Genomic DNA, 12519 nt, shown 5'->3' with positions numbered 1-12519 from the left:
GACATCCTTTTTTAAAAGAACATTAGGGAAATTGGCAATCCTGTCTCTAGGTCTAGATGTTTCTCTTCCAGTTGTATCACTCTTTCTAGCTTATTCTGTGTTTTCTTCCCATTCCATTTTACCCTATCTTCTACTGAACACTTTAATACTCTCCACCACTTTGCACAGGTTTAGTAATTTCTTCTGCTTTCCTACCTCTGTTATCAGTGTTTACTTGACCTCTCTTTTCTCTGTTCATCCTCTCTGGAAACTTCCTCTTCTCTGCTGTTCATCTGCTGAGTTACTCTAAGTCTCTGCTCCTGCTTGGCCTTCATAGAGAACTTTCCCCTGTTTCCCTTTTCTTCCTTTTCTCCTAAGCCCATTTCATAATACTTACTAATATTCCTACTGATTCCAGGTAGGTTTCCCTACTTTTTTCCACACAGGAATTTGCAATCTATAGTGCGGTTCGTTGGGCACCCAGTGCTACAAGGAACCTGATTCATCGTTGCTGCTGCCAGAGGACCAGAGCTACCTGTGCTCCATCAGGAGTGGGCGACTGGCGCATGGTATTTTGTCCTACCCATACCCGAGCGACTCCCCATCATCTCCCAACTTATGGATTAATGTTAGTGCTGCCAGTGCCATTTTTGCCTTACCTATCTGTTGGGCAATTTGACTTAAGGCAGTCATAGAGGAGGCCATATAAACACGCTGCATGATGTTTAACCTGGATAAGAGCTGGTGTAGCACAAAGGCTAATCAGTTTGCCTATTTCATTCCTACTTTATTAAATGTTTGAAGCCGATTCTAAAAGTCCAACCCACAACTGCACTTTCTTTCAGTGACCGAAGGTCTGCAGCTATGTGTCTTACATCCTCTGGTGTAATTTGTTTTAATGTAATAAGACTAGTTTGATCTGCAGTACCTCTCTGTCGTGGGATGGTGGTAGTAGCCATCGTATATGCGGCTATTACCACCTTCTCTTCTTTTTCCATTCGTATGTATTGTCCCAATAAGTGTCGTCTCCTAGCTCCCATTCTAATTCTCCATCACCTCCTGCAGATCAGCAGCTCTTTTTCATTTTTGCATCCTGATCTGCTTTTTGCAAGCATCTCATTTTAGTTTCACGTTTTTTATGATCAGTTCCCTTTGGAGCATTCCCTTGCTCTGGGGTGAACCATTGCACAGTATATTTTAAGCCTTCAAAATGCCTCTGTTGTTTTTCTTTCTTTTTCTAAATTCACCTGATTCTCTAATTCCAATTGTATGCTTTATTACGTTTTTGAGCCACTAGATGATATTCCTTTTCTAAAGACAAATTTGCTTTAGAAAATTTGCTTAATTTTTTCTTTTAAATTCAGAAGGTTAGTTTAAGCCAATTCAGTGGCCTTTTAATTTGAGATGTCTGACCTTGCAGTCAACCGGACCAAGGACCATTCACACTCGTCATTCACACTGTTCCAAGAAGTCTGTGTGGGAGCAGGAACAAGCTTCATGAGGGTAGCACACACATAGATGCTGTACACACAGTGAACATGTGCATTCTTGGAGGAGAAAGTGCAGTTCTAACAGGTTGCTCAAATCATTTGGACTATCTCAAGTTCCCGGTCCCCCTGCATGCAATCAGCGAGCTATGTCACATCATTCTGGCAATTATTTACCTAAGCACATAATGCTTGCAATTGGCATACGAACTTTAAAGAGTCACTCATTAACTCATTTCCTTTGATTTATTTCTAATGTTGTCTGTGCCTGTACCAATGAGTCTGGAAGTAGAATACACACTTTGGGAACAATTAGGTCTCACTCATGGTACACGTTAGAGTGTCTCTGCTACTGAAGGGAAAAAATATCCCCTCAGCAGATCTTTGTGCCTTCCTTACCAGACTCTGTCTGGAGCTGGGCTTTTTGAATCACCATCTCATTCATATTTCTCTGGTTTTCCTCAAATTTGGCTTTCATATCTCTCATCTGGTCTTCCAGGGTGCGGTACATTTTTTCCAGATTAGCCTGAAAGAGAGTAAGAAAGTGGAATCTGTGTATGTGTGCTTGTATTGCATTAAATTCCCACCAGACAGAAATATTGCCAATTCAATTATTTCACTTATAAACACACACCTTGGACTTAGTAATGGTCTCTGTACTACTGGCCAAGTCGTCAATCTCCATCTTCAGCTCACTCTTCTCCTTCTCCAGCTTCTGCTTCACTCGTTGCAGGTTGTCGATCTGCTCCCCAAGCTCAGCTGTGCTGTCCGCATGCTTCTTCCGCAGGGCGGCAGCCGTGGCTTCGTGCTGCAGCGTGGCCTCTTCGAGGTCACGGCGCATCTTCTGAAACTCTGCCTCACGCTTCTTGTTAAGTTCGGTTTGAGCGGTGGTGGCTCCTCCAGCCTCTTCAAGTCTTTCACTGATTTCCTCAAGTTCCTTAGCCAGCTCATCACAATGCTTCTCTGCTTTTGCCCGCATCGCTTTCTCACTCATGGTCTCCTCTTCCAGCTCTGCAACACGGGCCTATATAATGACGAAATAGCACATCAGGAATTAATAAGGGAACAGATAATTCAGTGCTTAGGTTAACGTACAATTGTCATAGTAGAATACCAAGTCCATTGTTTTGGAGACTATAAGCAAAACAAAGTCCCTTTGAATTTTACTGTTTTGCCATTACAGGCGAAGGCTTACCAACAGGAAAAGACCTATGGATCAACTCATACTAACTTTAGATTACAGCTTTCTGTTGTGTGGAGAAAATTATTACAATGTGTCAAGGTAATTACTGTCACTCGGTCAGAGATTTAATCAGTGACCAACTGTGGACAAGCATTATTCATGAAACTACAGTTTAAACAAGCAAACAGTAATGATGAAGTAGTTACATAAAGTCTCTTGCCTGCAATTCTCTGATCTTCTTCTGCAACTGAATAACTGAATTCTCCTGTTCCTCAATTTTATTTTGCATCTGGTTAAATTCAAAGTCTTTCCTGTGAAGGAAATGTTCTTTTAATAAAAAGAAAATATGTCCAGCTGAAAATAAATAGTAAATTTGCCACTAATTTTTTTTCCCATACTTCCTTAATTTTTCATCTAAATGTTGTTTATCATTGTCCAGATCCACTATGGTTTCCTGGGCAAGTTTCAAGTCTCCCTCAAGCTTTCTCTTTGCTCGCTCAAGATCCATATAAACTTTTCGTTCCTGTTCTAAAGATCCTTCAACCTGTAACATAAACATATATAAAGATGACTGACGGAACAACTGAAGAATCTGCCCCTTCTCCTTGTGTTGAACATGCTCACAAGGTTCACTTGTTGCTCCAGCTTAATCCTGGCTTTGGTGAGGGTGTTAACTTTGTCCTCCTCAATTTGCAGGTCATCCAGTGCCTGCTGGTGGGCTTCTTGCAGGGCCTTCTTCTCCTTAACTAACTTGACAATAGTTTCATTGAAACCTGTCATTTCTTCAGTTAGATTTTTAACCTGTTGTAAGGCAAAATACTTGAAGGTCACTAATAATTTTGGCTGTTATATAGGCTAGTGATCACACAAAGGCAAGAAACTTGTTGCTAGACTACTGAAGAGACTTAATTACTTGCACTATATGGTCAAACTATACAGTCTCTCTGCTTATATACCAACCCTTCTGAAGTCACAAAGCAATTCTGAACTTTCATTTTAATGCATTTCTGTACACTTATGGGTTGATTTTCTGCACAATAGAGGCGACCAAGTTTAACACCAGGCCCATTGATTTCCTTATACAACATCGTGTTATTGTTCAAGTTGACTGCACCTTTACATTCTATGTATAGACAGAGCCACCATTATTAAACATGCAAATAGCAGAAATAAAAAGTACCTTTTTTTCTGTGGCATGTTTTTCCTTTTCAGCCTTGGCCAATGTTAACTCAAGGTCATCAATATCTTTCTTCAGCTCAGAGCATTCATCCTCCAGTTTCCTCTTTCTGGCTGCCAGATCAGCATTTATCTCCTCTTCATCCTCCAGTTTTTCCATTACCTCCTTTATTCTTGCTTCCAGATGGAATTTTGCTTTGATCAGCTGGTCACATCTTTCTTCAGCATCAGCCAAATTTTCATTTTCCTTTTTACAGAAAACAGAAATGCGTTTCATCATTGTCACACTTTGGAACTGACACTGGGAGAAATCACCTGCTCGTTATGCAATTGGAACATGAAATAACAGAATTTCCATTCAGCCCTCTCCTGAACACTCAGACAAAACTGATATAATCTGAGGAGCCAAAAATGGTTTTAAATTACGTACAGTCTGTACTTGCAGCTGCAGGTCCTTTTTCTCTTGTGCCAGAGCCACCATTTTTTCTTCCAGTTCTTTCCTCTTGGTTTCTGATTTAGCCAGTTCTTCTTTTGTTCTTTCAAACTCTTCCTTCATCGTGGCCATTTCTTTCTCAGTTTCCACACTTTTTAAGAGGGGTTTTATCTTGAAGTACAGCTTCATCCAGGGCCAGTGCTTGACGTTCATGAATGCACGGATGTTGTACTGGATGCAGAAGATGGACTCCCTGAAATCAAAGCAATCCATCAGTACTGTGAAAAAAGCACATCTTTGAGAAACCAGACCTGGCAGAAGACACACACCTTCGGTCTAACATTCTTTTCAGTTCAAGTCTCCTGAGGTACCCCCTGCATAAAGCCTGTGTCTGCGTGATCAGTTGTCCTAAGCAATCATCTCGCATCTCTTCCAGGACACCTAGCAAACCTGCCTTGAAGAACACCTGCAATCAGGGAACAGAGATCAGTCGTTGCTGGGCTTATATTTTAATGCAATGAATGATTTCTCATTGTGTGGAAAAATTAAATGTTTACCTTAGTGTGTCCAAATTTGTACTGAGTATGATCTATCTCAATGGAAGACAGCAACTTTTCACACGCCTTCTTGCTATCAATAAACTGTCCTTCTGGAATGACACTAGCATTCAGAAGGCGGTATCTGACAAAATAAAGGAAAAAAGCTTAACTGTCGGTATCATTTTGGGCACAGGATGCTACAAGAACAGCTGTCACTTTGAAGATACAGAGGAAGGCTGAGTCTGACCCACACCGCCAGCCTTAAATAACAAACCAGTAAGAAGCAGGTCAGTTCAGTAGGTTCCCAGCATGTGTTACAGCCCTCACTGAGACTGAGGGCATGGACGGTCTGTTCTCTGGACCTGAGAGACTCTGCTCACATGTGTCACAGTCATTTACACTCATCTAGAGGGCCACCTCACTGGGTTAGCTATAAATTAAAAAAAAAAAAATGGATTTTAAGAATAGAGAGACTACTGCAATTATCTAATCTGACCTCCAGTATCACACAGGCACACAGTCCTCCCAGTGCTTGTTCATACAGCCCCCATGTTGTGATTAATCTGGTATACATTTTTTAAAAAAAAGAAATTTCAGTATTATTTGAAGCCTTCAAACCTTGAGAGTATCCCAGGTAAGCTATTCACCCTCACTGTAGGAAAGGTATGCTTCACTTCTACCTTGACAACATCCTTTTTCAGGTCCTACCCTTGGACTCTTGCTTTGAGTCTGTCTTTTAGATGACAGGTTCCTGCATATTCAGAAATCTTTACACCTGTAGGTTCTCTACACCACAAACAAATCATCTGTTAACATACAGTTTCATGAATTAGTTTGATTTAAACCTCTCACTGCACTTCAGTTCACATTTATCCTGTAGCTCTTTTCTGAACCATATCCAGCTTCTCACATTCCTCCTGAAGTATGTAAACCAGAATTAGACACAGTATCTAGCAATGGATTTCCTAGTCCTATGCTGAGAGATTATTTCACCCCCTATTCTTTTCAGCATGCCTCTGTTTACCCATACACAAATCTGCCCACCCACATCACTGCCTTGGGAAGTCTTCAGTTAGCGCTCAAAATGCCACTTCTACCCTTTTCAATGTCCCTGCTCCCCAGGATACCCTTTTCAATGTGTGAGTGTGGTGTACTTTCTTTCTTCTTAGAGATCTGGCCCTACATTTGCCTTTGTTCAAATACAACAAGCAGATGACTCCAGCTGGATTGCCATAAAATTTAGCAACCCTTTATAAATGTCTTATTTGCATGGCAGTTCCCGAGTTAAAATGTTTTAGTTGGTTTGTTTTGTTTTTTTTTTAATCTATAAATTAATGTAGCTAAGGTGCTATAGAAATGCTAGCATGTAGAAATGTTACCCCTGTACAAAATGAGAGTGCCATGTGGAACTAATTTAGATGTCCTGCTGAAGTCTGTTTTGTTAATGTAGCTACATTTGCCAGTAAAGCTTGTAATTTCATCAAAAAAGTGGTATGAGGTTTAACACAGTTTTCTTTCAGTAAAGCCATTCTAGTTAGTTAGCACTATTTAAACAACATTCTTCAAACTTCTCCTAGAATGTGGTTAAATACAGGATGTGGTATAGACCACCCTTCATATTTTTGCTGAAACATGCTTGTGTCAAATTTGAGAATTTAAGCAAAGAATACCCAAACATTCAGATGAACACGAATGAAGTGAAAATAGGTTTTGGCACACGGTATTCAGGGAGGCATTTGGGTGGGCATTGCCCACACAGACCCTGCTATTAGATATGTCTTCATACTTTCCATAGCTGTTATGTACTAAAATAGTCTTTTCCTAAGAACTATATCATTGACTTGTTTAGCAAGACTCTTCTCTCAAATGAATTGGGCTTGCTGCAAACACAAGAATGTTATTACAGACCTTTGTTTAAAATCCCCATATAATATCTTGTTAGGAAATCCTTTCCTGCAGATTCGAATGCCTTCCAGAACACCGTTACATCTCAGCTGGTGCAGAACAAGCTTGTGATCCATCAGGCCTATGACAGAGCAACATGGGGATATATTGATTTTTCTAGCATTGGTCAATTGGTCTTTCTGCCAGTTCCTAAACTATGTTTTATGAATTACCTGGGGTCTTTGTTTCATTGGGAATGATACAACGCACAAAATGAGGATGAGTTGTTCGCAAGTTGGACATCAGCTTATTTAGATTTTCCTGTAAAAGAGAGATCATTTGTAATCTCTGTATTACTTCAAGACATAATGCAAATATTCTCAATGTGATTTGACTCTGATGAAAAATAAAAGTTCAGAAGTTTTTTCTTACTCTTCTAGTGAATATTCTACAATCCCATATAGGGAACAGCAAAGTAAATAGCTACTAACAGTGGATACAATTGATAAAATTTCCTCCTGTCTTAAAATGAAAATATGTCCATAGTGGTTAGAAGCTAATCATAAGAGCCATGAAATAGGACAAGGACAGAAAGAAATAAATGATATTCCAGGATACCAATCGTGGTCTTCCTTGATCACATGAACTGTTGATCAAATTAATGAATGGGTTGATTTGTTGTTTTTATTACTTAGATGTATTAGTTATGTATATTTAAAAGAGAATTGAACCACAAAATCAATGTTTGTCTATGACATCAGAAGCCATCTGCTCTGCAGGATAGTTTTTCCTAGCATTGCATTTCCTCAGTCATCTCATGCAACAATGACATACTCTGAGCACAGCCCACGTCACAGCCGGGTGGATGTTGCACTCATCCTGCCAGGAAGGGCTGAGCCTGTGCCTGGCCCCAGGACATAGACGTGTCACGGCAGCATCAAGGGGCTGCAACATGTAATTTGTGTTGCCCGCACTGACTGCAAGGCACTGGTTGCCACACCACGCCCTGTACTCACAGAGACATGTCCTGGAAAAAGCCAATTACAGCCAAATAAGGGAAGGATGCTGTTAGCACCAAAGGTCAAAGCCAAGACAGTTTGGGCTGTCTTGAAATTGTGCAACCCGATCAAAGCACACAACTTCCCTTCTTCACCATCACCCTATTGGACCTCATCGGCAAAGCAGAATTCAAATTAACCTTTACTGGATCCCAAAAGTAACTTTCCACAGTATCGTATGGCAACAGAGAAAGTGGGAATGGTGAACTAGTGCAGACAGCTCTGACAGGACTGCCTTCTCGGAGTTGTCTGCAGCTGGCCCCTGCTGTGCCAGAGAACACACCTACCCGAAAGAGTACAGAGACAGTTTGGAAGGACGAGCCCTTTTTCTTGGTTCCTTTCTTCTTAATACCACCACCTTCAGCTGGAAAATGAGATGACAGTCCAACTGAGGTACTGCTGTAGATCCCTTTGACAGCATTATAACTGTGCATCTAATACATAGAGCACGAATACTGGCTCAACACTGATTCAAGTCAGGTGATAGCCACAGTTGGAAACACCAGAGAGGAGACATAATCCTCTGATCTTACCTTCATCTATGGAAGTAAAGGTGGCATAAAGATTGCATAAAATTTTCACAGATGATTTCTGGTACAGCCCCACAACAGTTTCATTCAGGGGGTCCTTGTTCTTCTCAAGCCAGCCAGTGATGTTGTAGTCCACCGTGCCAGCATAGTGCACCAGGGAGAAGTGGGCCTCAGCCTTGCCCTTGCCAGGCTTGGGCTTCTGGAAGTTGCTGGACTTGCCCAGATGCTGGTCATAGAGCTTGTTCTTGAAAGAGGTGTCAGTTGCCTTGGGGAACATGCACTCCTCTTCCAGGATGGAGAAGATGCCCATAGGCTGAATAGAAAAAAGGTGTTTTCAAATAAGATGATTTCAAGTTATAATAATAGGGAGTGAAAGAAATGCTAAAATTAAAATACTGGAGTTATTTTATAGAGAATTAGCTTGGGAGAAGCAGATAAGCAAGATTTTCTGTGAACAGCTGGCAAGATATTCAAAAGCACCAGCTTTTCATAAATAGGGTTTTGAACTACCCAGACATTGGCTGGAAAACAAAGAAAGCCAAGCAAAAACCACGCAGTAACTTCTTGGAATACAGTAGTGACTTCTCCTTATCCAGAAGGAGCAAAAAGCAAGCAGACATGAGGCTGTCTAACATTTGAATTTAACTGAGAGGAAAACCTGAGGAGGAACCAATATGCAAAGACAGAAGACAACTGGGGTAAATATGACAATGAACTGACAATTTATAATGATGTGAAAGAACGAAAGACAGAACAGAGAAGCAAAAGCAATGTCTTTTTAGAAGACAGAATACATTTCCAGTCAGTGGATAACTAACCACAAGGGCTATGGTTAAAGGAAGGACGGAGGTAAGGAGCCCTGGAAGCTTCACAGAGAGAGTGTATTGAAGGCACTCAGTACAAGCACTCTCGAGAACCCCTTCCATATCTGGTTTGTATGATTGCACAAGCTGCATAAGAAATTCACCTTTTCTATAAGCTCAATGCAGGCAGCCAGGTCCATCCCAAAGTCAATGAACTCCCATTCAATCCCTTCCTTCTTGTACTCCTCCTGCTCCAGCACAAACATGTGGTGGTTGAAGAACTGTTGCAGTTTCTCATTGGTGAAGTTGATGCACAGCTGCTCAAAGCTGTTGAACTAATAGTTGAGTAAATGCGTTAATATTGTTAAACTGACTCAAATCAATTTACTTTGTAGAAATGTCAAGGCAAGGTCAGCCAGACTATTCCTGAAGGGTTTCGATAATAGCGTAAAAGATGTATCATGGGTGGTACAGGCTTACGGAGAAGTTGTGCTGTGCAGCACATGGTTGATGTAGTCTGCATTGGTGATGTTTTTGGGTGACCCTAATGTCACTAAATACAGATTCAGTGGGAAGGGAGACAGCAGCTTCATGGCTATGCTTCTGCCATTTCTTTTATCTTACAAAGTGGGTGACAGATCTACAAAGGCAGATGCAGCTTCAGAGAGATTTGCCCTGTTCTTGAGGGCTGCATTGGGGTGAGGAGGAGGAAAGGTCAGAAAAGTCAAACAAAAGGAAAAAAGCATTTAAAGACAGCCAGAAGCCTGAGAGTGCTATGTAAAATCAAACCTCAAAAATCTCAAAGCCAGCAATGTCTAAGACGCCAATAAAGTGCTGTCTTGGCAGCTTGGTATCCAGTTGTTGGTTGATGCGCATCACCATCCACAAAAAGAGTTTTTCATAGACTGACTTGGAAATGGCATTCACCGCCTGGTGCACCTGCGGGGAGATGGTTCACACAGCTGTGTCAGGGCACTGCTACCGCATCACCAGGGTGAAATGCCCCTCCACCATGCACAGATGCTGTCAGCCCACAAAGTGCACTAATAGGCCTTAATGGTCCTGACCGTCCTCAACTGTGACCTGCGCCCACTCCTCTCCCTTAGGGAGAGGACGGTCCCTGCCGCTCCCTGACACTCACCTGATCCACTGTTTGGCCCTTCACGACATATTCATTTCCCACTTTCACCCGAGGATAGCACAAAGCTTTCAGCAAGTCTGCGGAGTTCAGGCCCATCAGGTATGCTGCTTTGTCAGCCTCTGCAAAACAAAAAAAAAAGCTGAAAGACCTTCTTCTTAGCTGGGACAGACAGAATGAATTGGAGCCAGGCAGAGCTCACTCTGAAACCTGGCAAACTGGTTGGCTTTATCCTATCCACAAAGCTTGACCAATGTTCTCATTTACTTTTCCAAACAGCTTTGTAGGGCTGGTCCTCATGATTGAGTGGCTACAGCAGCCCCAAGAGGTGTGGTAAAACCAGTAAGTGCATTGGTGATGGGACAACAGAGTGTTTTTCCCTTCAAGCCGCTTCTCCACAATGTCACCCAAGCAGAACAAGTCTGGATGTTTTACCAGAAACTGGCGAACACTAACGTGTCCCAGGCGTAAGGCCCTTCAGCAGAGCCATCGGCAATAAAGTGGATGCAGAAAGTGACTCCACAGGAGGTGGTAAGTTGAAGGTTGAACCTCCTTTTTATGTTCAGCAAGGAACAACTGCTTCTTTCCTGGAAGACTCCTTGCATTTCTAGTGAAAAATCATATGAAAACAGTTGGAAATATGTCTCTCTAAGCCATGAAGGTATTACCTTCTGTGCCATCCGGCTCTGCCTGCTCCTCACGTGGTTTCTGCTTGAACTTCATGTTCCCATAGTGCAGAATTGCCCCTGTCAGTTTGTAAATCCCCATTCTCTCATCAGGGCTGAAGCCCAAGATGTCAATGGCTGCCTGCACACCGGATAGATCAGCTGATTATAATGACGGTGATGGTAAAAATGATACTGTCTCTCCTTGCTAAATGTACTCACATCTGTGGCAACAAGCTCCTCCTGGTCATCAATGCTGGCCACAGAAATCTCCCCTTGGCTGATGAAGGGGTAGTCGTACGGGTTGGTTGTGATGAGGAGCATCTCTGAAAGGCAAATGAAGGAGTGAGAGCCAGATCCTGGCAGTGAAAATGGAACAATGACTCAGCAAGGTTTCACAGGCTCTTTTTCCTTCTGCATCCCCAAACTCTTGGGTTTCTACTAAGAGACAAGAAAGACGGAGTAAAGCCATTCATCTGCCTTCCACTGGACGAGCAGAAAGTCCCAGGCAGGTTCTCAGTCCTACCAGTTTAATATGCTGTGAACTGGGAGCTGAACATTCAGCACTGGCAGACAAGGAACAAAGATCATCCAAAAAACAAGCTTTTAAGAAAGATATTTTTAAGTAAGACTTGTATGTGCTTATCCTCATACATGACATATACTAATCCATCCTGAATGCCCCTTGCACCCAGTGGGGTTGTGTGCCGGTGCACATAAGTAATACAAACATGTGTGTTTATCTCGATCTAATTGAGGCCAAAATTCACAACTCATTTTCAGTCCTGAATCCTACGGCAGAGTAAGAGCAGAAGTGAAGGTGTGCAAATGTGCAGCGGGGCTGTGCAGCGTGCAGGAGAGGAAGCCCTCCATCCATTGAAGATAAATCTGTGTCCTTGTATGGACGTGCAGTCCCCTGGCACACGGCAGTCGCTCTGGGAAGGGAAGAGGGAGGTGGTGAACCTCGGGAGGGCACATAGTGGGAGGATGGGGTAGGAGCTCCACCTTGGGAAATGTTCTGTGGGTAGTTGGGAGGGATGGGCAGAGTGGAGTGAGGATGAGTGCGGTAGCTGAGTGTGTGGCAAAAGGGTTTGGGACAGACGCAAGGCACGGGTAGGGTATGCTATGGCGGTGGGAAGGGGGAAAAGGCTGGAGGGGCTATACTGGAAACAGGGAAGAACATTTGCCCATATGATGAAGAGTTCAGATAGATGGTTTATGGATCAGGATATGTGGCCATCCTGCACCCAGGGAATTTCTCACCTTTCTATTGAAGATTATTCACAGGACCTGGACCATATAAGTTGGACTTTCCACACTAGCAAGAACAGCAAGGTGTAAGGCAGAGTAAATTATCCACCCCTGCACCTCACCTGCACACGGTTTGCATTAGAACTTACCCAGGGAAGATAAATTGGAGATGGAGCAACCCCTAGTGCAACACTGTTATACAGAGATAAAAGTGCTGTGTACAGCTTTGGTAACCAGCCACCGTCGATGCTGGAACGTGGGTGACATAAATAAGCACATGATCAAAGCTTCGGTGCATTGCTCAGCCTGAGGCACCCGCCGAAAGGGGAAGCTGGGTGCTAGGCCAGCTGGTGCCACTGGACCCTCCGTCACTGAGATGGCATATTTAGGGAA

General features: G+C 42.7%; 1 protein-coding gene across 1 annotated transcript in view; it reads right to left on the bottom strand.

Moving 5' to 3' along the window:
- LOC104014559 (myosin-3) overlaps positions 1–12519 on the bottom strand; it is a 38447-nt gene that overhangs the window by 8266 nt on the left and 17662 nt on the right. Inside the window, exons 11-28 of the mRNA XM_087751336.1 lie at positions 11098–11201; positions 10879–11017; positions 10214–10332; positions 9862–10011; positions 9237–9407; positions 8273–8582; positions 8027–8103; positions 6915–7002; positions 6706–6823; positions 4816–4939; positions 4588–4724; positions 4256–4511; positions 3830–4072; positions 3274–3450; positions 3048–3193; positions 2870–2960; positions 2101–2490; positions 1866–1992 (exon numbers count right to left, since the gene is read on the bottom strand). Of these exons, the coding sequence (XP_087607462.1) occupies positions 1866–1992; positions 2101–2490; positions 2870–2960; positions 3048–3193; positions 3274–3450; positions 3830–4072; positions 4256–4511; positions 4588–4724; positions 4816–4939; positions 6706–6823; positions 6915–7002; positions 8027–8103; positions 8273–8582; positions 9237–9407; positions 9862–10011; positions 10214–10332; positions 10879–11017; positions 11098–11201 (2967 nt within the window). The remainder of the gene's footprint in view (positions 1–1865; positions 1993–2100; positions 2491–2869; positions 2961–3047; positions 3194–3273; positions 3451–3829; positions 4073–4255; positions 4512–4587; positions 4725–4815; positions 4940–6705; positions 6824–6914; positions 7003–8026; positions 8104–8272; positions 8583–9236; positions 9408–9861; positions 10012–10213; positions 10333–10878; positions 11018–11097; positions 11202–12519) is intronic.

The sequence above is a fragment of the Nipponia nippon genome, unplaced genomic scaffold (genome assembly GCF_047370975.1).
Source record: "Nipponia nippon isolate SJK-2023a ecotype South Korea unplaced genomic scaffold, ASM4737097v1 scaffold_14, whole genome shotgun sequence".
Taxonomy (NCBI): domain Eukaryota; kingdom Metazoa; phylum Chordata; class Aves; order Pelecaniformes; family Threskiornithidae; genus Nipponia; species Nipponia nippon.
Note: the sequence above shows the minus strand (reverse complement) of the source record. Positions and strands in the feature narration are given on the sequence as shown.